This window comes from Hevea brasiliensis, chromosome 13 (assembly GCF_030052815.1).
Source record: "Hevea brasiliensis isolate MT/VB/25A 57/8 chromosome 13, ASM3005281v1, whole genome shotgun sequence".
Lineage (NCBI taxonomy): Eukaryota > Viridiplantae > Streptophyta > Magnoliopsida > Malpighiales > Euphorbiaceae > Hevea > Hevea brasiliensis.
In genome coordinates, this window is record NC_079505.1 from 79,706,433 (window position 1) to 79,734,203 (window position 27,771).

Sequence of the window (27,771 nt, forward strand, 5' to 3'; positions counted from 1 at the left end):
TATTCCTGGAATACTACGCTGCCGTTTGATACTTCTTCATCGGAAATTGCAGTGATGTTCCTGGAATATTTCTGGTTATAAAGTTTTTTTTGTCATGGAAATACAATTGTTATTGGAAGTTGAATAAAGAAGACCATTAATTAATGTTGAAGAAGATCAGTAGTTCTGAAATAAGGATACATCTCATGAGAGTTGAAACGTCTACATTTTCTTGTGATAACTTTTAAAAAGTTAATGATTTTTTGAAAATTTATATTTTATTTAAATATAATATATGTAAATATTATTACCAATATATTTTATTTTTAATTACTTTTTTTTAAGATCCATTTTATATTTAATTACCTATATAAATGAATTCAAATAGTAAATATTTAACACAATATTCAAAATTTACTTAAACTTCATACGAATATTTTTTCTGGTGAAAATACGATTATTATTTTTTACTATATTATCTAAACTTTGCCTAATAAAATTTAATTAAATTAAATATTTAAAAAATATTCAATTTGTTGCCGTCCTATGCCCGTCCTTAAATGAAAAATGAACTTACCGCTAAAAGATGTTGAAAGTTAAAACCAAGAGCCTCTTAACCATTGAATGCATCAATTACTCCCTCGCTTAACGAAATGCTAATAAAATTGGAAATGATAAAACCGCTTCATTTTATTTATTTATTATTTTAAAAAAAAAAAAGTTCGGCTCAATCTCAAACGGACCTTATCGTCAAAACCAACCCATGCATCCTGTTGGGCCCAAACGGAGCCGAGCAAGAATTAATGCAAATCACAAGCACGAGCTCCCTAAAACGTAAACTCTTCCAACTTCCCCCACTGCCAATTTTCTCTTCTCTTCTCCAAATACCAAGCTCTCGTTTCCTCTGTTGCTCCTCCCTTCTCTTCTCTTCACTTCAATTTTCTCACGTCCGCGTTCTCTCTCCGGTTCTCCACAGGTTCTTTAACCATTAACGGTTCCTTTATTATCTTTGTTGTGGATACTATGGATTGCTGTTCTAAATCTTGGTCTTTAGTTTTGATTTGGTTGCTGGGATAATTTAGATCAATTAGCTTTCTTTATGTTTGTAGTGCCTGAGAATTCGAGAGAATTAGTTTTTTTTTTTTATGATTTTAATCATAATTGGCTTATTGGGAGACATTACTAGTGTGAATTTAGCTGTAGTTGTGTCCTGCATCTCATGTGTCTGTACTTGTTCATTTCTTTCATTCTTTATTGGGTGTGTATTTCTTGGGATGCCGATAAATAATAACTTGCTTCTTCGGAGAGGTTCTTGGAGATGTAATTGATGAAACTGCAATGCGTTTTGCCCATTTAGTGCTTTTTTAACAATTAAATGGAATAGTGAAAAAAATATAATCTTGCTTTGTAAAATGTTTAAAAGATTCTATTTCCAATTATTGTACTTTATTTTTTTCTGAATTACAAGGCAGTACGCAGAAATTGCATTGTGCAGGTAGTTATGTTTGCCGTGTTATTTTGAGTTTTGAAGTTTATTGTGAGTTTCTCTGGATAATTGCAGGCCGCAGCAAAAGTGTCAAAAGTGATAAAGGTATATACAACTTAAACTTGCTTGGAAGAGGACGCAAAGGTTAATATTAGTTTAGTGGATGACCTAGAGGTTATTTCTGATGAGAATTGAGGGATGAAAGGAAGTGTCCTGAGTGAGATGCTGAGGTATCTGGGATATGCAACCCTTGTTCAGTAATAAACATAAATTCCAACGAAAAGAATTATAGTTCTGACCGCTGGTTATTTCAGTGAGAGATGACATCATGTAATGCAGAAACAAGATCATGTAAGGATGAGAAGGAAAGAAAGAGCTCAAGTGAGACATGTTTTGCTTTGAGTAAGGTTGGTGTTTTAGATTGTGATTCTATATATAAATCCTGTTTGATGAGAAATTCACCCTTGGATGGAGATATGAGTGTAGATCCTCCTATCAACAATAGTATAGGGCCATATGTCAAAGAGTCGCAATGTAATTTGGAATCAAATTGTTCTCAGACAAAGAAAAAGAGAGGGCCACAAATTAAGCAGAATGGCCCAATAAGTCCAAGTACTAGTTTGGTAAAGAAACATGATGATAATAGTGATGCTGACCTTGTTTTGAGTGAAAAGGAAGATGTTAAAATTAATAAGAGAAAGGGAAATATGAAAACGTGTCACAGAAAAAGATGCAAGTCCTCTGACTCTGAAGAGAATGCAGAACCTATCATGGTGGCTAGACAAACTTCAAGAAATTCAAGTGTGCATTCATTTGAGCTTTCAGAGAATGAGATTGGAATAGTACAACCTGGGGAACATGCTACTTCTGTTAAGGTTGTGGAAAATGTTTTGACAGAGAAGACCTCTTCCAACTGTTCAAATGGTGATTTTGCATGTTTAGGAGTTAAGAATATAACTGAGATAGAGAAGGATGTGGATTTAGATCCTCCTCTGAAGGAGGGAAATCTTCCTCAAGTATCACTCTCTTCACTAGAAGGACCTCATGTTGGAGGTGCTGATAAAAAGCTTCTTATCCTTGATGTTAATGGACTTCTAGCTGATATTGTTCCATATTGTTCTGATGCATACAAGCCTGACATTATAATATCCAGGAAATCAGGTGAAAATTCATAAATAAAATAGTTGTTATGTCTAAATTATTAATGTTTCCGTTTCCTATTTTATTGCTTAGGTCTAAATCCTTCTGCTGTTGCTTTGTCTTTTTCAGTTTTCAAGAGGCCCTTCTGTGATGATTTTTTACTGTTCTGCTTTGACAAATTTAATGTAGGCGTTTGGTCATCTAGAACCAAGTATTGCTCTATCTACAAGTGATTGTTCTTTTAGTTTTTTTTTTTTTTTTTTTCAAGTATATTTCATTTTTACCAAATATTGTTCCCATATTCATTCAAATTAGGATTCCTTTGTGATCCTCATTGCACCCTGACCACTTCTAATGCCAAATGCAGGAAAAATGTGGACATGGTAATTGATTTTCTCATGAGAGATTCTCGACATAAGTTGCTTTTTTGTTGGGTAAGTATTTGTTAGAAGTGAACCATGCTATGATTTTTGGCTGCATCATTTTTTAAGATCTTCATTTTGTCAAGGGAAAGTTTATGATGCATCAACACACTATCAGTGTGGGTTATATGGTATTAAACTGTGTCCAACAAAAAAAAAGGAAAAATTTAAGACATGCTTGTTGGTCACACTTTTTATGTGTGTTGGAAACACATCTGACACTTCAAAGATCTTTTTTTGTTCTAAAAATTTTTTACATAGTAATAAAATCAACAAATATTGTTGAAATTAAAAAAAAAAAAAAAAGATTATATAGAAGAGAATGATATTAGGAGAGTACCACCTAAACCCTTAGAAGATTAAGAATAAGAAATTGCATTGGAGACTAGCTAGAGGTAGATGAGAATTATTGATGATGGATTTAATTTCTAGTATTCTTCTTGTTGAAATATGAGGATCTAGTTATGAATAGTGTTAATTGTCTTCATTAATTTTATTATGAATTAAATTGAAAGTTCTTAAAATTGACATTATTTGTAAATATTTGTGTGGCATGTCGTATTGTCTTGATTTTTTAAAAATTGTTGAATTGTTGTGCTGCGTGTCCGTGCAACATGGTGCACAGTTTGGTTTGGTTCTATTCATATGAAACCTTTTCTTTTTAATTTTTTGGGGAGTGGTGGATGAGTAAACCAAAACTAAAATATAATGGTTTGGTTTCTAATTTAGTTTGGGCCATATAATTGGATAAACGACATATGAGAACCTGAAACCAAATGTTAAATATATGTTCATTCTATAATGTTTATAAAGTATAAAAATTAAAAAATATATATAAATTTGTTATATATTAATTAAAAATGTATTTAGTGGCTTGGTTCCCTTTTTTTACAAATAATAATAATAATAATAATAATAATGATAATAATAATAATAATAATAATAATAATAATAATAATAAAGAAAGGAAGCTAAACTAATTGAATGCTAAACTGAATTGATTCTTATATATTTGGTTAATTTTTCTGTTTAAATTAAATAATAGACATTGCCACTGTTGATGTGTGAAAGATGACTGGAGTTTCTTAATCATTTTGGAGATAGAAGTTGGTTTAACGTTGTACAAAGTTTGTGAACGTTCTCCACAAGGAAATTTGACTCTTTCAAATCCTACCATGAAGGACACCTATAGCATTGGAACATAAATGCTTAATTTGTTTGTTGATTTCTGGTTTTGATCACTGCAACCTATTGTTCTGTTGCATTGTCAATGATGTTATGGTTGACAGGTGGCATCTTTTCTCTTCAATATGAACTTTTTGTCTCAGAATACCTGAACAAATATTTTTCTCTTTTTGGAGCTGGAGTTATATCTGACTTACAGCATCTGAACTCTGAGGACTTAAAATTTTCTGCTTTTGATCATTATAACCTGTGGCATTGTCAATGATGTTATGCTTGACAGGCGAAACTTTTTATCTTCAGTCTAGACTGTCTCAAAATACCCAAACAAATATTTTTCCCTTTTTTGAGCTGGAGTGATGACTTTGAGCATCTGAACTCTGAAGGAATTTAGAGTTAAAAATTGCAACAGCTTAGGTGTTAAAAACTGAAAGATGAGGTTGACCTACAGTGGCTTCAGAAGTGAACTTTGTATATTTGTGTTTTGGTGGAGGTTTATTGTACAGTTGAATCACTTTTAGGTGCTTCAAGATCATAGTATCTCTTAGTTGTTGAATTTCTGTTCTGTAGTCATCTTGTGTAATACCATTTTAATTTATGATGTTTGTTTTCATGCAGCATCAATCCCACTGTACAGATACAGGATTCACCACTGTCGAGAATAACAGCAAACCCCTGCTTCTGAAGGAATTAAAAAAACTATGGGACAAACTTGAGCCTGATCTTCCATGGAATAAGGGGGAATACAACGAATCTAATACATTATTGTTGGATGATTCACCATACAAGGCCTTGCGCAATCCAGTATGCTTGTTCTCTTTCATATGGGTTATATTGGCTTATTTCACTCTTTGGATGCTATTCTGATGCCATTCTTTGAATTATTTTATGTAATCTTTTTAATCTTTAGGCACATACTGCTATATTTCCCCGTTCATACTGTTACAAGGATGCTGGAGATACCTCATTAGGTGAGAAACTCTAAATGTAGATGCAGGTTTCTCTGCTTTGGCAATTTTAACATGCATAGTAAGTCACTTGGACGTGGAGCATTTAAGAAGGGCTGTGAGAGGTTTATTTCACCGATATATTCCATGTAAAATTAGGAATAGAGGATTTCTATTATTTAGGAATATTTATAGAGTTCTCTTTGGTTTAATTTTTATTATTTAGGAATTTTTAGTTGATGTTGGATTCCTAATAAGTATTTGATTAGGGTTTTCTTATTTAAGGAATCATAATAAGACTAGTTATTGCACTATAAATACATGTGTTATCTAGGGTTTTTACTAAAGATTGTTATTATGACTATCATTGAGAATTAGTAAAAAATCAAGAATCAATTTCTCTTTCGTGTCTTAAGAATTTGTTTCTCTTGATTTTAGTTTCTTCTTGTTCTACATCACTAGGTTAACTGTGATAAGTGTTGTTAGAGCCCTCCACTTTAGGTTTCATCTTCCAAGCCATAACTACTTGAACTAACCTGTTATATATATGTTGTTCACTTATTCGAAGGTAACTATTTTGTTATATAATTTTCTTGTAGAATTATTGTAGAATTATTTTACATCAATTAAATTATTATATATAAATATTTTAAAATTCATTTTATTTTTATGATAAATAAAATTAACTGACCATTTCTTACATTATACAACATTAATGATTTTAAATTCTAATAAAATTTTTAAATAATTTATGAAAATTAATTTATCTTATTCAATTTTTTTCTTGTATTATTAAATAAATTATAAAATTTAATAAAATGACTAATTTTGGTATAATTTAATACAATATTATTAATTTATAAAATATTATTAATTTCATGACATATATATATATATATATATATATATATATATATATATATATATTTAACCAATATACCAGTTGAACCCTAGGTTGACTCTGGTATGTTAAACACATGAACAGTCGTCTTCACTTGTTCAATGACAAAGCCGGGTTTAAAACCTCGATTGTGATTCATTTTGGGTCTCTAATCCATATATATATATATATATATATATATATATATATATATATATATATATAACCAATATACCAGTTGAACCCTAGGTTGACTCTGGTATGTTAAACACATGAACAGTCGTCTTCACTTGTTCAATGACAAAGCCGGGTTTAAAACCTCGATTGTGATTCATTTTGGGTCTCTAATCCCCAGCTTTTACCACCACAATCAACCAGATTAATGACATTTTTTCTCCAGAAATCTTAATTATTAAGTCAAAACATATTCACCAATCCACTCCTTGCGGAGAGAAATTATATTGAAAATTAGCATCTTCTAGCCAATGTGTTTTTATTTTGTTTTTGCTTTTAGTTCTGAGTTGGTAGTTTGGGTTTGTGATTAATTCTAATCTGTATGTCATTTATCTAGGAGCTGCCTTCTTTTCTAAATTAGCAATCTGCTGTTTGATTCTGAAGCGGGGGTCATTTTTATATGAGCTGCCTTGTTGTCCAAATTACCATTCTGCTGTTTGATTTCTGTCCAAGTGATCCCGCTTCTGTTTTTTAAAGATCTTCTTAAGTTTCTGATGGTACTACCATTCTGTTTTAAATTACCATTCTGCTCCTTTTGCATCTATGCTCTGAACAGGACCTGGAGGTGACCTTAGGGTATATCTGGAACAATTAGCTGTTGCTCAAAACGTTCAAGAATATGTTGCACAAAATCCATTTGGTCAGCGAGCTATTACAGAATCAAACCCTTCCTGGGGTTTCTACCGGAGGATTTTGACTGCTGACTCGTGCCAATCACAAGATTTTGCTAGTAGTTCATTCACTGGGCAATAATAATCAACTTTGAACGACCTGCAAATTACTTAGCTGTGTCTTTTAGCCCCAGTGACAACTCAAGCTGCTTTTAAGGGCTGCATTGATGCTGCAGAATGCTGGTGCATAGGTTCTCAAGTTGTTTCAGTTGCATGGAAAATCCAGAAACATTGCAGGCTGATTTATGTAAGATTGCTGTTGTAATTTCTTTTTTGATAACCGTGCAGAATAGTGATATAGTTTTCTTCAACGTCAAGGTGATCCACGTTTTTGTTCCTTGTTCCGTAGGCCATTATTTTTTATTTTTCTGCACAAGATTTTTGAATCTTCGCTGGCAATTATTAGGTCTCAGGATGTACTACAAAGCAAACAACTTTAAATTTGTTGACTAGTCACAAAACAAAGACAATAATAAGATAAAGAGTCTGGAAAAAAAAAATTGTTGTGCAAGTTATCTGTCATCTTTTTATTTGTTTTTGCTGGCACTCTGTAATGTGGTTATTAATGAGGTAAACGTCATTTAATCTTTGATTAATTGCTGAATGTACCATTAGATGCAGACTGCACAAAATGATTTATCTGGGATAGATCTGGCCACCAGGCCAGTTCCAGAACTGGGAACTCCCAAGGTTCCGATTCAGATTCTAGTCTTGGTTTCCATTCGATTTGGTCTAAATCTAGTGATCCATATTTTTTTAGATTTTTTTTTTAATTTTTAAATGTAATAAAGGTGGTTCAGCTAGGGACTATTCAGTTCTGTTCCAATTCAATTTCAATCTGGTTCATTTACAGTTTGAGTTAAAATCGGTCCTTAGGTCTAAGATTGCTAATACGTGCTTTATTGGGAGATATTGGATCACCATCCCTTTGACGTATTTACATTCAGAAAGCTACGTGATGTAATTCTATATAAAAGTGAAGTGCCAGTAATCGTGTCGACTCAAATTTGAAGTCATTTTTGAGCAAGTCTGGTTGCCAAGATGTGCTACACGGTTTACAGATGTTGATTCGGATTGTTGTGCTAGGTGGAGGGAAAGTGGATTTTATTATGATTCAGGGTGGATGTGTGCACCAGCTATTGGAGTTCTTACTACATCTCTGGCGCCTATTGCATCCAAGCACACAAGCACTAAATCCAACAGCTAGTTCAACCTGTGGGCTAGCTTTCACTAGCCATACGTACATAAATGTTCTTCCACATTTTATATTTCAACTTTCAATTTTTCTGCTCCAAAATTTGGGAGTGTGTTTACTTGTAGAAAATTGGGGCAGCAAGCCTAGTAGATTTTAGAATGAAGTTGAGACATGGCAGCAAAGAAGAGCAAAAGTGGGTGACAAATTGGCCCATGAAAATCCAAAAATCTTCACCATTTTCTTCTTAATGCAGGTAGGTGGTATTTGACTGCTCTTCATTTTTAGGAAGCCTTTTAGACTATTATGTGTGATGAGGAAGATAACTTTCATGTGCGTCTCCATTGTATTACACGAAATGTATATCACTTTGGCAGGGAGCAGGTATAAATAATTTAAGGTCCCATGTGCCTTCCCTATCTTAAGAGGGGCAATTACGATCATGCTTTGCTGTTTGAAGCACAAGTCTCTTGGGTCCCCACCCCCACCACTCTATTTGGGTCCACTCCATTCACCGCCGAAATGGGGACCCCGCCTTGGAGATGGGCCCAGTGGCCAGCTGGAAAAAGCCCATAAAATCCAAAAGAAACGTGATCGAAGACATGGGTGTTAAATGTTTTTGTGCTGATGTGTTGATTTAAGTCCCTCAACCTACTAATGAGCTTTGGTTGGATATTAAAATTATCTCTAACTATAAAATCTTAAAGTTGGAATTTTGATTAGAATTAAATAAATAAATGCTAACCCAACTCACTAATGAAATTTGGTTGGTGACTGTGTAATTAACTAGTAATTAATATTCCAATAATGTGGCTCTTAACTTGCCACGACTTTGCCTTGCCCTAAATCTTTGATTACCAACACATTTTACCAATTGGACCCTTTTAAAAGGACTACTCTGATTCATACAAGAAATTGGTCCATTTCTACGATTACTACTTTACCCTTTTAAAGAAATATTACAATGTTTATTTTAAATCATTCTAAAAAAGATTGGCTTGCATTTTGATTCTTTTTAAAATTAAATTAAAAATCTTATAATTTTAAAAATATTTCAGTATCATTAATTTAAAAATTAATTGATATTCAATAAGTTTTCTATTATAAAATAAAAGATGGATAATCTTCAATTTTTTTTATTTCTCTATATATCCCATTTTTTAAGATAATATATTTGAAAAAATTAAAAAAAAAAAGAAAGAAAGAAATTAAAATCTTGAACTGTCAGTCTGTCACTTTTCTTGCCCAAGTTCAAATCTGATGAAATATGGAATTCCTCTTATCTTGTGAGTCATATCTCATCCTTAACTGAGCAAAAAGGAGATAAAAAGCAATAAATAGTGAAGAGGGACCCTAATGTAAACCCTAAACCTCCAACATGAAAATCTCATTTGTTTCATGTTTACTCAGTATCTAACATGCCTTTTGGAAACAATGAACTTCTTCTTTCCCTATGTATTCATGACTTGTTTACATTATTGATTGATTGGATATATAAACTTATTGTATGCATTGATCCCACCACCTTGTTGCATATAATTAATTCTTCCCTTTTATGATTAATATTATTGGTGTGTCAATGCACATATCATGATTTTTTGGTGGGGATCATATGCTTTTTTTTTTTTTTATGTGGTAAGGCATAATGTGCTAATCAAGAGGAAGAATGAGTAATGTTGCTTGAAACATTAGCAATTGAAAAAAAGATAGGTTAGTTGATGTTGCCTAATGGAGTTGAGGCACATCCATGTGCATGATATTTCACTTTTATGCATGTGAGGTTGATGCATCTTTTTACTCCATTGACCAAGTCTCCCCTTGTCCCAAATATACATCATTAGCACTTTATTTTTTAAAAAGCTGAATACATAAAATGTATTCTTTAATTTTATTAAAAAAAAAAATTTGTAACATTCTAAATTTTTAAATTTAATTTTTATAAATTTTTTATTATAAATCTTAATTTTTATAAAGTAAAATTAAAGTACTTTTTAAATTCTAATCAACAAATCATTATATCAGTGCAATTAGAGTTTATTCTCTTTTGAGTTTTAAGAATATTTTAATTTTATTTGACGAGAATTAAAATATATATTAAGTTATTTTAAAAATTTAAGGTGTTATAAAATTTTTTTAATAAAGTTCAAGTGTGAAATAGTAAATTTCACCTTTAATAAAATTCATGAATTTCATATAGATTGAAAGATGCATATGAATGCCCTACATATGTATGGTTAAGTTACCTTTTGAAACACATGCATATGCAAGCATACATCTACATATTAAGAGCTTGATATTTATATATATAATTACCAAGAAAATATCATATAGAATATTGATTTGGTAAGACATTGTGCTATTATGCAACCTCACTTGCCAAATGGGATCTGATTAATTCTATGCAGTAAAAAGACTCAAGACTAATATCTTGATTATTAATTTATTGATTTTTTGTTTTATTTTTATACAAATGTAAATCATATTTGATTATAATAATATTAATTTCTTAAAACTTTTATTTTTATTATAATAAATTCACTTTATTGATCACAAATTTAATTTTAAAAGCCCACTAATAATAAAAATATATCTTTTACAAATATAAATCTCTTAATTTTGAAATAAATGATTTTTCTAATAATTAAAGATACGCTTAATTAAACTACTCAGCCACTAATTCATAATATCACCTGACCAAACAAATACCTACAATATAAAATCATCCACATCCTTATACCATCATTGAAATATTTCATTATATTGTTAAAAAAATAGAAATATTTGAAAATACAATAATTATGCCCTTTCTAAATTTAAAGGCCATGATGAGAGATAGGCTTAGAGCCTATTTGGTATTGCTATTGAAACTACTGTTGAAAAAATTACTTTTTTAAATAAACTAATTAGAGAGTGTTAAAAAATAATTAAAAATTAAATTTGATTAATTTTAATCATAAGAATACTAAAATAATAAAATAGTTTTTTTGCAAACTGTTTTTCTCAACAACATTTAAAATGGTGTTTTTATTCAGAAAAAACAGTTTCAGACTCTGAAACTCATTACCAAACAGGGCTTTATAGATACATGGTGCCTAATTTACACCAATTAGCCATCAATTACACAAGTGAAATTTAAGACAAATTTGTGTGGATAAAAAGTATATGGATTTTATAATCTATAATAAAATCTCTCTCCACATTCCACAAACTCTCTCTCTTGTGTCAATTTGAAAACAATAATATGTGATTAAGAGGGTATTTGTCTTAATTTATAAACTAGTCAAATTAATTTATAAATTTTAAAAATAAATTTATTTGTTTGTTTATATTTTTTGAATTTACAAACTAAACATATAAACCAAAAAAAAAAAGTTGAAAGAGATCAATTTTTTATTTTGGTGCTTATAAACTAATTTAATCAAATGTTTTATAATATTATTCTCATTTAATTTTTAAAATTTCACCATAAATTTCATTTAGCATCATTTTCAGCCATTTTAATAATAAATGTCTTTACAAGTTATTTTTTATTGAATACGTCATTTGTTTATTAATTACTTATAAATATTTTAACTAAATATCTAACTCTCTAAAATTTTAAATACTTATAAACTCAAATTAATTAAGTATTAAACTGATTTTTACAAATTAAATTAAACACCCTCTAACACCCAAAGAGGCATACTTATGCTCCAATTATTGTCATGGCTTTCAATGAAAAGCATAGCAAATCAACCTAACCTATTAAACTCTAAAAAAAAAAAAAATCCCCATTTCCCCATTAATAATGACATAATATCATTATAATTAATTATAAACCCATATTTCAATTTTCATTATAATTTAAAGTTGAGACATTATTTGCCGTGTTCATTAATTTATGTTGCCTTGCCAACTCAAAGTCAAGATAAAGGGATGCATACTTAGAGGCTTTGGGCAGTTTGGTTTTGCCTTTTTTCAATCAATAATAGTGGCTTAATTAACAATATATATATATATATATATACATTGGCTTTCTAGTCACTTCTAATAGAACAATACCATTCAGTATAGCCACATGTGCTCTGCAATATTAATATTATTTTATTTGGATGATGCTCTTCTCAATTGAAGAGGCATTATTTATTATCATTTAATGTCTTACAGAGAAGGGAAGAGAATTAACTAGGGATCATGACTTGAAATTTCCCAGTGATCCCTGTTTAAATGCCCCTCATCTATGTATATAAAAATACAATCATCATTCTCAAAAATGATAATTAATTAGTATATATATTTAGTACAGGCAAAATATGCAGTGGCCTCCACTTTTGTTAGTTCTGTTAAAACCTTAACATTAAATTCTATAAGAAAAGCATTATATATTATCATTATAAAATATAAATGCATATATATTATATTTTGAATAGCATAAGAGAACATTTAGGAAAAATTAATTAATTGTTTATGGCTAACTCCTTATATATCCGACTATTTATTCTTGCATAATGAATTTAGGCTTTCACTCATTACTTTATGAGCTACCACCACTCTAAGTATCAAATCTTTCAAGATAGGCCGACTCTGATATCAATTGATATGAACTATTGAACACTATAAATTGCTAAGTAATAAACTCATTTTATATAGGTATTTTATGATAGTTTTGCATCTATTTTGCTTTTTTCGAATTTAGTGATTTTATGATTTTAATTTTTTTTTAGTTAATTTATTAATTTTAGTTTCATTATATTTAATTTTTGGATTTTTGATGTTTTTAATAGATTTTAATATGGGTTAAAGGCAAAAAGGTACATATGGGAGAAATTTATGGTGATTTAAAAGCTTAAAGTGATGAGAAAAATGAAGAAAATTCACTTAAGGAAGCAAACCAGCCAAGATTTTTAAGGACTTTAACATGCCCCATGTTGAAGGGCACGTAAAGATAAGAGTCAGTAAGCAGGAACCAACATAAGGCATGTTAGATTCAACACTGGGTCGTGTAGCCAGAAGTTTGGATTCAAACTCGTCGAAAGTTTCAGGGACTTTAACATGCCCTGTGTAGCTGGTCAGTGCAGAACCTAAAGCTCATCTCTTGAACCAACATGAGGCATGTTGAAAATCATCGAATTCAACATAAGGCATGTTGGAAGACATTGGTAGATTTGCTAACATGGAAAAATTCGCTTATTTCACACATTTTATCTTTATATCTTTAGAGACTACTTATAGGGAAAAATTTTAGGAGGTATATAAGTATCATATTCTTATTTTTACTATAAGGAGAAAGAGAAAAAGAAAGAGAAAAATTTAGAAGAAAGAAGGCAAGGAGGAACGTCATCTGTGGAAAAACACCATCTATAGAGTGACATTTTTTAGCTTTTATTTTCAGAGATTTGGATTTTCTTCTTCTATATTCTTTTATTATTAGTCTTATTTCCATGTTTTCTTGCTTTAGTTCATATTTTATACTTATAAACACAAATATGAGTGAGTAGATACTTAATATTTCAGAGTTGCGTGTAATGATTTAAGTTTTATTTGTGAATTTGGACTGGTTTTAACCAGATTTTAATATATATAAGTTCTTATTCATATCTTGTGTGCTTTATTTACATATCCATTATTGACACCCTTTGGGTTTTATTCTTAATCTTACATTGAAGAATCAATAGGTGAAAATCTATAATAGATAATCAATATATTGAACTTAATCACCTGGTGTTAGAAATAAACTAGTGGGTTAAGAAAAATTTTAAGTTGAATAAAGTGCTTAAAGGGTTTTGGGTAGTTAAATATCGCATGAGAATGAGGTTTAGTTTCCTTTAAAATACTTTTTAGTTTGCTTGAAAAATAAATTAAAGAAAATCAGAATCAACTTCCTTTAAACTTGAAAAAATTATCTCATTTCACACATTTTATCTTTACACTTTCTATCTTTATATCTTTAGAGACTACTTATAGTACAAAATTTTAGGAGGTATATAAGTATCATATTCTCATTTTTACTACAAAGAGAAAGAGAGAGAAAAATTTCGAAGAAATAAGGCAAGGAGGAACGTTATCTGTGGACATCATCTGTAGAGTGACATTTTCTAGCCTCTATCCTCAGATATTTAGATTCTCTTCTTCTGGATTATTTTATTATTAGTCTTATTTCCATGTTTTCTTACTTTTATTTCATATTTTTTACTTATAAACACAAATATGAGTGAGTAGATACTTAAGATTTCAGAGTTGGATGTAATGATTTAAGTTTTATTTATAGATTTGGACTGGTTTTAACCGGATTTTAATATATATAAGTTTTTATTCATATTTTGTGTGCTTTATTTACATATCCATTGTTTGCACCCTTTAGATTTTGTTCTTAATCTTATATTAAAGGACTAAGAGGTGAAAATTTATAATAGATAATCAATATATTGAACTTAATCACCTGGTGTTAGAAATAAATTAGTGAGTTAAGAGAAATTTTAAGTTGATTAAAGTGCTTAAAGGGTTTTGGGTAGTTAAATATCGCATGAGAATAGGTTTAGTTTTATCTAAAATACTATTTAGTTTGCTCGAAAGAGAAATTAAAGAAAATTAGAATTATTTTCCTTTAAACTCGTATTTCTCTTAAACTTGATTTTGCCTATCCAAATTCTAATGAAATTTACTTTATGTACTTGAATTCTGGAATCAACTTAGCTATTAATTAATTTTGTCTTTATTTTCTTGCTGGTAATTTAGTTAATTAGCATTATGTTTAGGAATTAATTTGCTTATTTTATTATTATTTTCTCATATTTCAATTTGAATTGCTACATCTCATCCTTTAAATTTTGATGCACCTTATCGTTAGCTTAAATAATTGAAATTTTTATAGTGTGATACTCAAATATCAAATCTCTCTGAGTTGATATTTTTTTTTTTATTATTTGAATGATCCGTATATTTACAGAGTACGAACCACTAAGATTTCACCATGTAAAGATAAGCCACTTGGGTGTGATACCGTATTAGAAATAAAAAGCCAATATGACATTATTAAATAAAGAGGCAGTTGAACTTATATATTACAATGTGATTTTGTTAGATATTAAAGGTCAATCAAAATCATTGAATTAAAAAAAGAAAAAAGAAAAAAAAAAGCTAGCCCTAGTTCAATTCTACCCATAACTTATTATAATATATAATTTTCCAGTATGCCATACTGAAAAGTTCAAAAGAAGGACCAATTTTTCTTTATTTTTTCAGTTTTTAATCAATCCAAGTCTCCAAACTGGGCAAGTTGGCATTTAATAAAGATAAAAATCACAACTACTTGTCAAAAAACCCACTTTCTTATTTTTTTTTTTCTCTTTATAATAAATATTATAAATTGAACTGTCCACATCAATGGACTACTTAAAAACTGGTTAATGAACATTGGGAAGGTTTTACTACACAAAAATCAAGATTAAAAAATTTTATATTATAATTTAAAGGGTAGAGATTTCACGGTTATAAAGCCTAAAATTAAGGAACAACACTTAAAATTTACCCCAAATTTTTTCTCAAATGGAAATGGTCAAGCACCCAAGCATGTGAAGTGACAGAGGGCAAAGATGAGAATCTGATGGAATTCAGTAGCTGACAAATGTTTGAAAAAGGTTCTTGGACTTTTGTTGGTAATAAACAAGAATTAGCATTCCTTTGTATCGTTTTGCTTCTCAGTTTTTACTTCTAAATCCCATCTCTCTCTATCTGTTTCGTGACTAGACCACATGCTCATGCAGACAGATCCAGACCCACCCACATACTCATCCCACATGGATGTATGGGATATAGCCCAGAGGACATCTGCCCCACCATCTCGGTCTCCCTGTGGCGTCTTAAAAAAATTTTTGTGTGCCAACTCTTTGTGCCTTCATCAAATTTGTTTATACGTGTTCGTCATATGACAAACCTTCCAATCACTTCTGGCTGTCTTTACATTTGTTTTCTGAAGAAATTCCAGAACCATATTCCATAATTACATCTATTCTTGGATCTGGAGAGATTCTCTTACAGTTTATTTTTGGTATTAGTTTCCTAGAGGCAACTAGAGGTAATGTTGCTTATGACTCTGGATACATTCTCTATGTTTTTTTTATTGTATTGAGTGTGTTGGGTATTGGGTCCCCTGCCTTTTCTTTTGGTTCTATTGCAAACGAATGGTCTGTCCTGTGAGAACCACCCATTAAGGTATCTTTCAGCCTTCATGTACAAATTAAAACTGATTTTAGTTTCGTCAGTGTGTGTTCCTTTTCTTTTGTAGTTTTCCTTGATTGTTGCTAAAGTCTGAGACTCTGGAGGAATTCATGGAAATCCTAAAATGGGCATTCATTTTTTAGGAGGAGAACTTTTGAGATTTGGATTTTGATAGCTAAAGGACGGTTCTTGATATTATGGGTAATGGTGGATGCCAAATGCTTATGTTTTGAGCTGGAAATTAAACTGGAATTTGGGAGGATTTTCTTTTTCCCCTTCTGTTTTTGGAAATGCAGTATTGTCTTGGTTCATAGAATTGGTGAAAGTGGAATTTCTCCTTTAAATTTTAGCTGTTTTGTGAGGGGGGAAAAAAAAAGAAACAAACAGGAGATTTTGGAGTTTGACTCAGAGTGAAGCAACTCTGTAAAGAATCTGAAATCACTATTTCTTAATTGGGTTACCAGAGAATTGCTTAGACATCTTAAAGGTTGTGTCACATACACTGGGTCAAATTTGAAAAGCCTTGGATTCTGCTTAATGAGATAAAGCACGATATATTGTAACTAGTCAATTGGATTGGTTGAGGAGAGGAGCAGGAGATGGCAGCAAAACTTTTACATTCATTGGCGGATGATAATCCAGATTTGCAGAAGCAAATAGGATGCATGACTGGGATTTTTCAGCTTTTTGATCGCCACCATGTCATCTCTGGTAGGCGTCGCAACCACAGGCTTCTTCCAGGTGATTTTCATAACTGGGTCTTGCGTAGTTTCCAAGCTATTTAAGTCATTTCAAGAATTAATTGCCCTTTACCACTCTGTTATTATCTACTACTGAATGTCTTATCCTGATGGATTGAACATGCTCAAAACTGAAATTTTTATTCATTCACTAGTTTAAAAAAATATTATCAATGGCCTTTTACGCCATGAAAAATAAAAAGATGCAGCCATCTGCATGATTTATACTTCTGATCAAGAACACTTTTTTGGCATTGTCAGTCTCTCCAATTCTAAATTCTGATGTACAATCTCATATTAATGTGCATCAGATATATATTATGTGACTATATAAAGATGTATGCAAGTATGCGTGTAAAGATCCTCGAGACATGACCAATGCTCCTACAAGTTGTTTTTTTTTTTTTTCCTTTTTTTCTCAACTGTGCTTTGTTGATTTCAGGTAAATCGTTGCAGTTGTCCATTTCATGGTTCTTGCTAAAAGTTCATGAATTTAACATACCTGTATATGTAAACTAGTTCTAGCTTCTTGATGATTTTCTTGATTAGTTATTTCTATCTGATGTGTTGATGTAGGCACCTGTTCAATTTTGTGTAATCACTTCCATCATTTATCCTTCAATTGTTTTCCATTTTTGTAATGACAAGTTTTGAACATGAATCAACCTTGTTCATTGCTATTATTTGTGGCTAAAACATTTATAATTATCAAAATCCTAATGCTTTTGTGATAACGCAGGTGATTCCCACTTGAACAATGGCAGCACTGAAAGGGAATCTTTTAATGTTTATCATTGGGCTACAGCTGCTGTAAGCATTCTTAGTTCTGGGTTTCTCCCCTTTTTCTTTCATGGAAAAGTCTTGGAACTTCATTTAACTAAATTTGCTAAACAATTGGCACAAGGCTTATATGGGCTGACCTTGTCGCATTATAATTTTTTGTCAATCAACAATGCTGACCTGTGTATAATTGACAATCCATTATTAATTAGTCGAGTGTTATGAAATCTGCATATATTCTAAATAGTCTCTTGCTTTCAACTGAAAAGAGTCATTCATAGGTTAAATCCTGATTATGTCCTGCCAGGTTTTTGTATCTAGATTTGTTCGTATGTTGTCTTCTGATTTATTATGGAGTTGCAGTTTTGTGCATAGCTGATCTTGTAAACTTGTGATCTCAGGAAATGAATTTGAACAAGAATTTGAAAGAGAAACAAAGGATTTCCACAGAATCATCCAGACCATCTTTCTCATCCTCTTGTTCATCCTCATCTTCTCTGGACTGTAGCAAAACAGCCCAACCAGAAGCCTCTTCCTTTGACAGACTTATTTTCCCTGAAACTCCTTCAAGGGATTCTGTTCTAACTCAGCCAACTACCTCTTCACATTTAGGGCGGCAGCCCCTTGATCTTCGAGGTTTTGTCAAGGACTCGATGTATAGGGAAGCTAAAGGGCCATCGGTCAAAACTTCAACTAAAGAGGAAGTAGTGGCCCCTGCAGTGAAGCATAAAGACTCCCCAAGGCCAGTACAGCCCTCCAAATCTGTAGATGGATCTTATGGAATTGGGAAAAAAAATTATCCTGTTGATCTTAAGGAATCCCTCAGAGTTCTTGGTAAACTTCGAGAAGCACCTAGGTATTACAACGAAACTAGAGAAAGGCCAAGATCTTTACATGAACCGAAAGATGGGTCGTCATATACAATTTCAAAAGATGCTCCTCGGTTTTCTTACGATGGGAGGGAGATGAATCGTTTGTCTTTTGAGTCACGGGATACCATCAAGTCCAACCTAAAGCTAAAAGAGCTGCCTAGACTTTCCCTGGACAGCAGAGAAATTTCAATGCGAGGTCCCAACTTTGATTCAAAATCAAGTTTCATTTCAAAAGATTTACAAAGTGCTGTAAATTCAAATGAAAAGAACTATAATTTACAGCATTCATTGGGAACCCAGAAGCGACCTTCTAATGTGGTAGCTAAGTTGATGGGATTGGAAGCAATGCCAGACTCTGCATCCACTAGTTCTAGTCAGTCAGATTTAATCAAGAGCATTCCTGTTGACCATAGTGATTCCTTCTCAACATCATTGAAAGTGAATGATCTAAACAGACCAATTTGGATTCCAAAGTCCCCGAGAAACATATCAAAAGAGCCTATGTCACCAAGATGGAAAAATCCTGATTTGATAGTGAAGCCCATTTCAAGGTTGCCAATTGAACCAGCACCATGGAAGCAACTGGAAGGAAGTCGAGCCTCTCAGAAACCTGCAAAAATTTCAGCTAAGACACCAAATTCCTTTCCAACAGTTTACAGTGAGATTGAGAAGAGATTGAAAGATCTTGAATTCAATCAATCTGGAAAGGATCTCAGAGCTCTTAAGCAGATTCTGGAAGCAATGCAGGCCAAGTGGCTATTGGAGACCAGAAAAGAAGAACAAGGAACAAACTTTGGTACCCAAAGGGAATATGAGCCCAACTGTACTAGTCCTAGTCAAAAGCCGAGATCTTTAAGCCAACGCAACCAAAAGAGCAATCGTGTTAGTGATTCAACAAGTAGGGGTTCTGATTCTTTCAGGACTTGTGAATCGCCCATTGTGATCATGAAACCAGCTAAACTGGTTGAAAAATCTGGCATTCCTGCTTCCTCAGTAATTCCTATAGATAGTTTTCCTGGTCTTCATAAAATTCCAAGCAGTGGACATGCAGGTGGTCAAAATAGATCAGCTAATAACCGAACAGCTAAAAATCAATCTCCTGGAATCACTCACCGGGACCATACTTTCAACTCCAGTGATAAGAAAGCCAGTGTGAGGCATATATCAACTCAATCTTTAACAAGACCTCAACAATTGCCAAAAGAAAACACCACAAGTTCAGTAAAAAGCTCAGGTTCTGTAAGCCCAAGATTGCAACAGAAAAAGCTGGAGTTAGAGAAGCGTTCTCGTCCACCAACCCCTCCATCTGATTCAAACAGGCCTAGAAGGCTCTCCAACAGGATGTCAACTGAATCAGGTTCACCTGGTGGGAAAAACAGACTGAAAGCTCACAAATTACCACAGAGTGATGACCAAATGAGTCAGATAAGTAATGAATCGAGTCAACAAGGGGATGACATATCCCTGCAGTCTGACAGCACTGTTATCTTTTACTCAAAGACAGATGTGGAAGTCACGAGCTCTGAACAAGCTACTGAGATCAATGGCAGCCAGAGTCCATCCATGAAGACTGGCAATCACTTGCTTTCTGGCGCCAAGCAGAAAGTAAGTTGTTTTGAACTTTTCTGGTCATTCTAAGTCTGTTGTTCTGCTCATAAAGTTAAAATGTTTTTTTTTTGTGTTTCTTATTTCAGAAACCAACTTCAAGTTTGGAAGAAGGTGGAACATTGACAGAACTTGCTGTTGATACCCCAGAGCATCCTAGTCCCATCTCTGTTCTTGATGCATCATTGTATAGAGATGACACACTGTCTCCAGTAAAGCAGACAACAAATTTGTCTAAAGGTAATCTTCTGCTGTCCGGAAAACTTTCTGTTGTAGGTGGCATAATTGGACTACACAGAATCAAATACTGAAGGATTGCAATGACTGCATCCTAAATATGCTTTGATAACTAATTATTTAACCTACATGACAAGGGCTAAAGGTTATATAGCAATTAGGAAAACCAATTTAACAGGATATCAGCTCCAGAAGCTATAAAACCTGTTCTTGTTTGTCCTTTTGTCTTTTGCCATATCTAGATCACATTTGGATGCTGAATGTTACATTTTTTGCCAATAGCTCTTAAAGGACGTAAACTTTGTCTGCATTGCATGTATTTTTGTTTTCTTGGCATGACTTTTAGAAATGGAAGCAAGTTAACCATGGAATCCTGAATGAGTTGCTATTCAGCTGGTAGCCAAAAAAGGAAATTCCCGACATTGCTAAACAATGAATTTACTGTCACACTAGTTATTAATTAGCCTTATATTGGATATGTTATTTGTCAAGAGAACTACAATTAAAAGGAAAATGAAAGACTAGGGAAAACACTAGTATCATACTTGTCAATATCATGATTGTACTCATTGTATCATCTGCTCTTTTTAACTAAACTTTCATTATGACAATATATACCAGATCTTACTTGAATATTCTCTGATGTAGCAGGTGATGGCGCTGAAGATTCTAAGGACCAACATAGTGAGAATCAGTGGAACGTAGAAAATAACTTGTTATCTAACAGTGTGGGGCCTGGTCTTACGTCAGAGATTAGTCGAAAGAAATTACAAAACATAGAGAATTTGGTACAGAAACTTAGACGAGTAAACTCCACTCATGATGAAGCCAGCACAGATTACATTGCATCACTTTGTGAAAACACAAATCCAGACCACAGATATATCTCTGAGATCTTGTTAGCTTCAGGTCTTCTACTCAGAGATCTTGGCTCTGAAATGACCGCATTTCAGCTCCACTCAGCAGGTCACCCTATTAACCCTGAGTTATTCTTTGTATTGGAACAAACCAAGGCCAGCACTTTGCTTTCGAAAGAAGAATGCAGCCCTGGAAAGAGCTCCCATTCAAAGCCAAACCCTGAAAGGTTTCACCGGAAGCTCATATTTGATGCTGTTAATGAAATGATTGTTAAGAAGTTAGCATTAGTGGTGCCCTCTCCTGAGCCATGGTTGAAATCTGATAAACTGGCAAAGAAAACCCTCTGTGCTCAAAAGCTTCTAAAAGAGTTGTGTTCAGAGATTGAACAACTTCGAACCAAGAAATTAGAATGCTGCTTAGGGGAAGAGGAGGATGGTCTGAAAGGCATTTTGTGGGATGATGTGGTACATCGGTCTGATAGTTGGACAGATTTTCATGGTGAAGTTTCTGGTGTCGTGTTAGATATTGAGAGGTCAATCTTTAAGGATTTAGTTGATGAAATTGTGATCGGCGAGGCAGCTGGTTTTCGCACCAAACGAGGTAGGCGTAGGAAGCTGTTTGCAAAGTAGCTAGCTGTCTGCAAAATATCATCTTCTAGTTCTTCATTTTACCTTTTGTCTTTCTTTCTTATTATATTTTTTATATTAAAGCACAATAGTTCGTGAGTAAGAACTGGTTGGATTGTAAAAAATTAATTTTCTCAGATTTTGACATTATACATATTCATAAGAATGAATATATCATATATGCCAAACTTTTTCCTCAGCATATGCTGTGTGCATGTTTTGGAATTTGGATTTGAAGTTTCTTTGCTGAGAATACGTTCTAAAGAATTTACAAATTCCCCAATCACAGTGATCTAACATTGTTAGAGGAAGCAAATACATTGAATAAGCAATATTTATGTCTTAATATGGAGTCTCATTTTATGATGACTACTCCTAATCAAGTCGCTGAACCTAGATTTGCAAACCAACATAGAGAAGCCTTCCCAATGTATTAATATGCTAAATCAAGTGTCTTACCTTTTTATATGACAACTTTCTTGCTTCATTTTTAATCTAATTTGAATATAAAATCTCCTACTAGGAGTTTAATTCTTGAACATCTAGCATTAAGCAGTAGGCATTTAATTAGAAAATCCACAAGTTAAAGTCCAGTGATTATTAGTTAATTGAAACTGGAAATTGAAAAAGATGAGAAAAGGGTGTGAAGAAAACCTTTGGGCTATGAAATTATCCATATGCTTGTGATCCGAATCAGAAAAAAGAAGAGAGAATAGAACAGAGATTCAAGAAGAAGAGAGCAAAACTAGAACAAAGCACAGAGAAGAAAATCTTTGTTATCAATGGAATTCCAGAATGTAGTATCTACTTATTATAGCTCGTCTCTCAATGGTCTAAATGGACAACAGACTTGGTTTCTATTTATTTTAAAGAAGTTAATCAACCCCACCCAACAACCTTGCCTCCGTAGCATAGTGGTAGTGCGTTCGCTTCGTAAGCGAAAGGTCGCGAGTTCGATCCTCGCCGGGGGCTTATTTCATTCTTTTGGTCCTTTCTTTTAGCTGGGCTTCGTCGGCCGTGTTTTCGCTAACGAAAACGAGATAGAAAGAGGATTAACAATCCACCATTTATTTATTTTTGTCTCAGTATTAAAAGATGATTCTCATCTATCAACTCTCTATTATTGTTTATTATTATTCTTATTATTATGAGTAGGACAAAAATAATAAATGAATTATTAAAATGACAAAAAAAATATTAAATTAATACGAATTAGTAAGGCAAATTAAGAAAAAGTGAAACATATTATGAAATCTTAAAAAGTATCCGTAAGCATTGCAATTAGTAAGGCAAATTTTTTTCAATAATTAAGTTTTGCTTTTTCAAAAAGGGTTCAACCACAAAAAACAATAATCATTGGACCAATCTGAAAAAGAAAATTAAATCAAAAAATGGTCCAACTCCAATAAACTGTCACTTTCTAATTTCAATTGTCTTATTTCGAAGATAAATTAGGTGGGTATTGAATCGATGAGATCTAAGCAAGTTAAATTAGCACACAGACTCAAGGACCACAAATTCTATAAATCTGTCTACAAGCACGCCTATACAAGCATGCAGCCATGGAAGATGACAGCCGGCTTTAATTGCGGTTTCCAAGTGGCCAGGACTTATAATAATAGTTTCTTTTCTTTCTTTTTTTTTTTTCTCTATTTTTGAAAACTTTTGGAGGAGAAAGGAACTATAAGGTTTAAACTATTGATCTCCTGAATCAATTAGCTAATTAGCTCAAATTTTATCCTACAAATTTTACATACGTACGTGGTAGCTGTATATTTATTTCAACCTTTTGTTAGATGCCTGACACCTCTAAAACCCAACTAGCAATGTGTTCTTTAAAATTATCTTGGATCTAGCTACTACTTAGACATGCTGATGAGTGATGACAGGCTACTGCTTCTTCATTTCAGTCTTTTCTTGCTCAAACTTATAGAGAGAGAATTGCATATATTTCAACTGTGTGTAATTACCTATTGCCAGCTTCATTTTGCATGAAAGTGCACTCTGTGCATGAGAGAGAACTAGAGAGAGAGAGAGAGAGAGAGAGAGAGAGAGAGAGAGAGACTTATAAAGTTGAAGAAGAACTGCAAAAAGAACTAAAGAAATCTACAGTAGCCCTTGTTGCTCTGCCATGCACATGCATGGTAGAGCAGTCTATTATCTTATCTTACATCTGTATATACTATAATGGAGATAATCTTCAATAATTAATTTGTTCTCTCCGATTGAAAACACGTGAAATTACCGTCCAATTGAGTTAGGGTTTTGATGTTGTGATTGCTATTTTGACACATGAAAGTGAAAAAGACAAGATAGAGAGCTGACAAAAAGAAAATGAATTTATTATACTCTTGCATAAAAATAACTCAAGAAATATTCGAGAAAATTTTATAAATCAATCTCGAAAATAACATGCTATAGCTAAGTACTTCCTCACATTACTTTAGGCTCATTTCCTATGCAATATTAATAAGAATATACACTTAATTCTAAAAAAAAAAAGAAAATATATATACTTAACTAAAAATATAAATGAACACTTCCATGAGAATAGAAAAAAAAAATACAATAAAAAATTTACTTTTATTATTTATATATTTGTTTCTTTTTATTAAAAATGGTCATATGGTATATACTGAAATTGTTTTCATAATTTTTCATCGATCAATTTCTCTTCTCTATATGAACTTTTTTTTTTATTTTTATTTTTTTAAATTTTTTCATATCCTATCTACTAATGGCATGCATTGAATGAATTAGAAAAATTAGAGGATTTACCTCATTATATATTAGATCAAGCACCATTCTCTGTAAATATATATACAAACGCTCTAAAGCCTTAATTTGCAAATGTTAAATATCACTTAATTAATTTTATTTGTTTCATATACTGATCCAACTCACTCTTACTAAATTTTTCTAGCAATTTATAATTTCTAGCAATTTATAACTAAACTTTTTGTTTGCTCAAATAGGTATAGAAGTCTTATAACCTATTTTTAATTCTAAAACTAGCGAGAATAGAAAATTTTTACTCAGTTATAAATAAAAAAATTTAGCTGAAATTCAGTGATCATAGGTGCAAAATAGGCCTGCTTATCAACCATATTTTCTCAGTCATATACTCCAAATTATAACACTCGTCAATGTGCATTATCAAGCATTCCAAGAACTGAATTAAAACCCAAAAATGCAAATGTATATAAGATTGCCACATTACAAACTTCAGCTTTCACTATCTGCTAATCATATCTGTATGTATAAATAAAACTAGTTAACACGGGAGAAATAACTAGCTTCTTACTTGTATTAGAAGGAAACAACTGAACATGGCGACAGGCGATTAATTGACTCCAAGTTGATATTGCTTCCATGATGATGCATTGGGATGAAATGAGGCAGCATTTTCAATTTTAGAGCAGCAATATATATATATATATATATATATATATATATATATATATATATATATATAATCCAATACTTCTCCCTAGAGGCCCAGACCATGTGCTTGCTGAGTTCTGCTTGAACTTATTAAACTATAGCCATGTGGCGAGGCATTATGAACAGGCTGCCTTACATTGTTACTTTGATGAGAATGAGCAAATCCAGGATTTCCATTCAATGAGAAATTTCTCCATTGGTTAGCTTTTTGCACGAGAATTTGGCAGGATATGCTGTGAACCTGAGCTCAGCAACCGGAAATGGTTGATTTCCTTCGACTCATTCTCTAAGGGAGTGGCAGCATAAGGAGGATATTGCGGAAAGAATGAAGACATTGTTGCGAGCGGACATAGAAAGAATTGAGAAGCAGAGGAAAAAGGTTGTGATGATGATGATGGTGGCAATGAAACAGTGCTGTTGCTGTTGAGGGAAGTTTCTGATTTGGGTAGAAATCCATGGATCGGAAATTGATCCCAATGGAAGTAGGGATTGAAGGAAATGGGATTGTTTGGCAAACCAGGTAAGGAAGATTGAGTACTACTACTGGTTAGAGGAAAGAACTTTTGAGCTGAGACTTTTCCAGTAGTAGTGTAATTGCAAAACCAATTTTGATTTTCTTGTTCATTTGTTTTGATCCACTTTCCTTTGTCAGCAATACTAACTTCAACTTCATTACTTCTTCCTGATCTCAATGAAGCTTCACCTGCCTCCCAATTCTTATTAGAATTTGCCACTGTGTGTTGGTGATCCCTTCCATTAAGATTACTGCTATTACTAACTTCAACTTCATTACTTCTTCCTGATCTCAATGAAGCTTCAGCTGCCTCCCAATTCTTATTAGAATTTGCCACTGTGTGTTGGTGATCCCTTCCATCAAGACTACTGCTATTACCATTGATCTTTATTCCTAGGGAGTGAAATCCTCCATCCGAATTCGAATCAAAGAAACTAGGAACAAGAGATGAATTTGATAGCTGAGAAAGCAGCATCTGCTGATCATGGAATTGGCCAAATCCTTGAGGAATCTGGAGAGTTGGAAGCTTATCAATATCATTCTTAGTGGCATCAAGCAACCAATCTATTACCTTGCTAGGCTGGCTCAACCCCAGCCTATCTTGAAGATCATATAACTGAATGGCTGTGGGCACAGAAAGCCTGATTCGCCTGTCCCTCAATCCCTTCACAGTGCAAACCTTGCTATGCCTATCTTTTCTTCCAAAAGATCGCGACACTCGCACAATTCTTGGATTCCTAAATGCTGACCAATGTCTTGAAGGAGTAGATGGTGCTGCCTTGGATAACTTGTTGTCATTAGCAGCATCTCCCTCTCCCTTTGCTTGAAAAACCTTTTCTCTTGAACCTGTAATCATCTTATTTCTTCTCTCATCATTGAGTTGCAAAGTCTAGACTTAATTACCTGTAATTGCATATAAAACATTCCATCACCATACTCTTCTCTTCTCTATAGCTTGTTCGAATGGGATTTGAATAAATTAGAACATTTCATGCAGTTCTTGAGAGAAAAGATCATTATATAAAAGGATGAAATCGGATTTCTTTTGTTTTTGGTGGGATATATGCTGAATTCCAACTTGATAAAGAAGTACGCATCAAGTGATTGTTGGGGTTAAGGATAGGAATCTAGATTAATAAATCTGATTGAAGAAATCAAAATTCAAGAAGTTGCAATTATCAAACATAAATGGAACAGTTATAGCATATGTAAAATTGAACTTACATCAGGCAGAAAATTGTGGGGTTCTTGCAACTGAAAGACTATGCTTAATTAGCATGGCTGATCTGAAGGAGGAGGAGCAGCAGCAGCAGCAAGAAAAGGTAATAGTAACGTCATGAAAGTCCTACTCATGTCTTGTTTTTTCAATTTAAATGACCCTGAGAAGGTCTAAACTTCACAATATCAAATGTATCTGCAAATTAAGAATATGAATTTGAAGAAATGTTTCATAATTTTAGGAAAGAGAGGTAATTAAAGATGCCAGATTTTTTTAAAACCATAGGATATTGAAAAAGAATAAAGGTATGGAGACCAATACCATGTTGACACGGCAACTAGCAGGAATTAACAGCAAAAAAAAATTGATGAAAATTGTTCAAACCACCGACTGATCAACAATGACCTGCCTAATAATGAAGTATGCATGGTTGGTCTTTCTTCAATGGTACACTAGATGTGGATGCATGGTTAATTTTCCACAGGGATGGCTGGTCTTCCTTCAATGGTACACTAGGTGTGGATGCATGGTTAATTTTCCACAGGGG

The 27,771-nt window shown here is 32.6% G+C and overlaps 3 protein-coding genes and 1 non-coding gene across 9 annotated transcripts; 3 read left to right on the plus strand and 1 right to left on the minus strand.

Annotated features, from left to right (window-relative positions):
- Positions 1-753: 753 nt before the first annotated feature.
- On the plus strand, positions 754-7,283 carry LOC110660775 (uncharacterized). Of its 2 annotated transcripts, XM_021819206.2 has the most exons (7): positions 756-955; positions 1,541-2,626; positions 2,735-2,816; positions 2,973-3,039; positions 4,828-5,013; positions 5,120-5,180; positions 6,827-7,283. In XM_021819206.2, the coding sequence occupies exons 2-7, from the start codon at positions 1,786-1,788 to the stop codon at positions 7,021-7,023; spliced, it is 1,434 nt and encodes a 477-aa protein (XP_021674898.2). In that variant the 5' UTR covers positions 756-955; positions 1,541-1,785; the 3' UTR covers positions 7,024-7,283. The 2 variants fall into 2 exon arrangements, with proteins under 2 accessions (XP_021674899.2, XP_021674898.2); XM_021819207.2 differs by lacking the exon at positions 5,120-5,180 and having other exon boundaries at positions 754-955; positions 6,827-7,016.
- An 8,461-nt stretch (positions 7,284-15,744) lies between these two features.
- LOC110660776 (protein LONGIFOLIA 2) lies at positions 15,745-22,249 on the plus strand. 5 transcript variants are annotated; one of them, XM_058132382.1, is made up of 6 exons: positions 15,745-16,186; positions 16,397-17,070; positions 17,809-17,879; positions 18,251-20,326; positions 20,416-20,566; positions 21,212-22,249. In XM_058132382.1, the coding sequence occupies exons 2-6, from the start codon at positions 16,929-16,931 to the stop codon at positions 22,048-22,050; spliced, it is 3,279 nt and encodes a 1,092-aa protein (XP_057988365.1). In that variant the 5' UTR covers positions 15,745-16,186; positions 16,397-16,928; the 3' UTR covers positions 22,051-22,249. The 5 variants fall into 5 exon arrangements, with proteins under 5 accessions (XP_057988365.1, XP_057988366.1, XP_057988364.1 ...); XM_058132383.1 differs by having other exon boundaries at positions 16,473-17,070; XM_058132385.1 differs by having other exon boundaries at positions 15,754-16,186; positions 16,473-17,070; positions 21,215-22,249.
- Positions 22,250-22,947: 698 nt separating this feature from the next.
- Positions 22,948-23,019, plus strand: TRNAT-CGU (transfer RNA threonine (anticodon CGU)). Its single transcript has one exon. It is a non-coding gene; the product is annotated as a tRNA-Thr (tRNA).
- Positions 23,020-25,178: 2,159 nt separating this feature from the next.
- On the minus strand, positions 25,179-27,718 carry LOC110660777 (transcription factor TCP5). The gene is made up of 3 exons (XM_058132386.1): positions 27,230-27,718; positions 26,378-26,908; positions 25,179-26,194 (listed from the first exon to the last, which is right to left on the minus strand). Exons 2-3 carry the CDS (start codon positions 26,859-26,861, stop codon positions 25,692-25,694), a joined length of 987 nt encoding a protein of 328 aa, XP_057988369.1. The 5' UTR covers positions 26,862-26,908; positions 27,230-27,718; the 3' UTR covers positions 25,179-25,691.
- Positions 27,719-27,771: the final 53 nt, after the last annotated feature.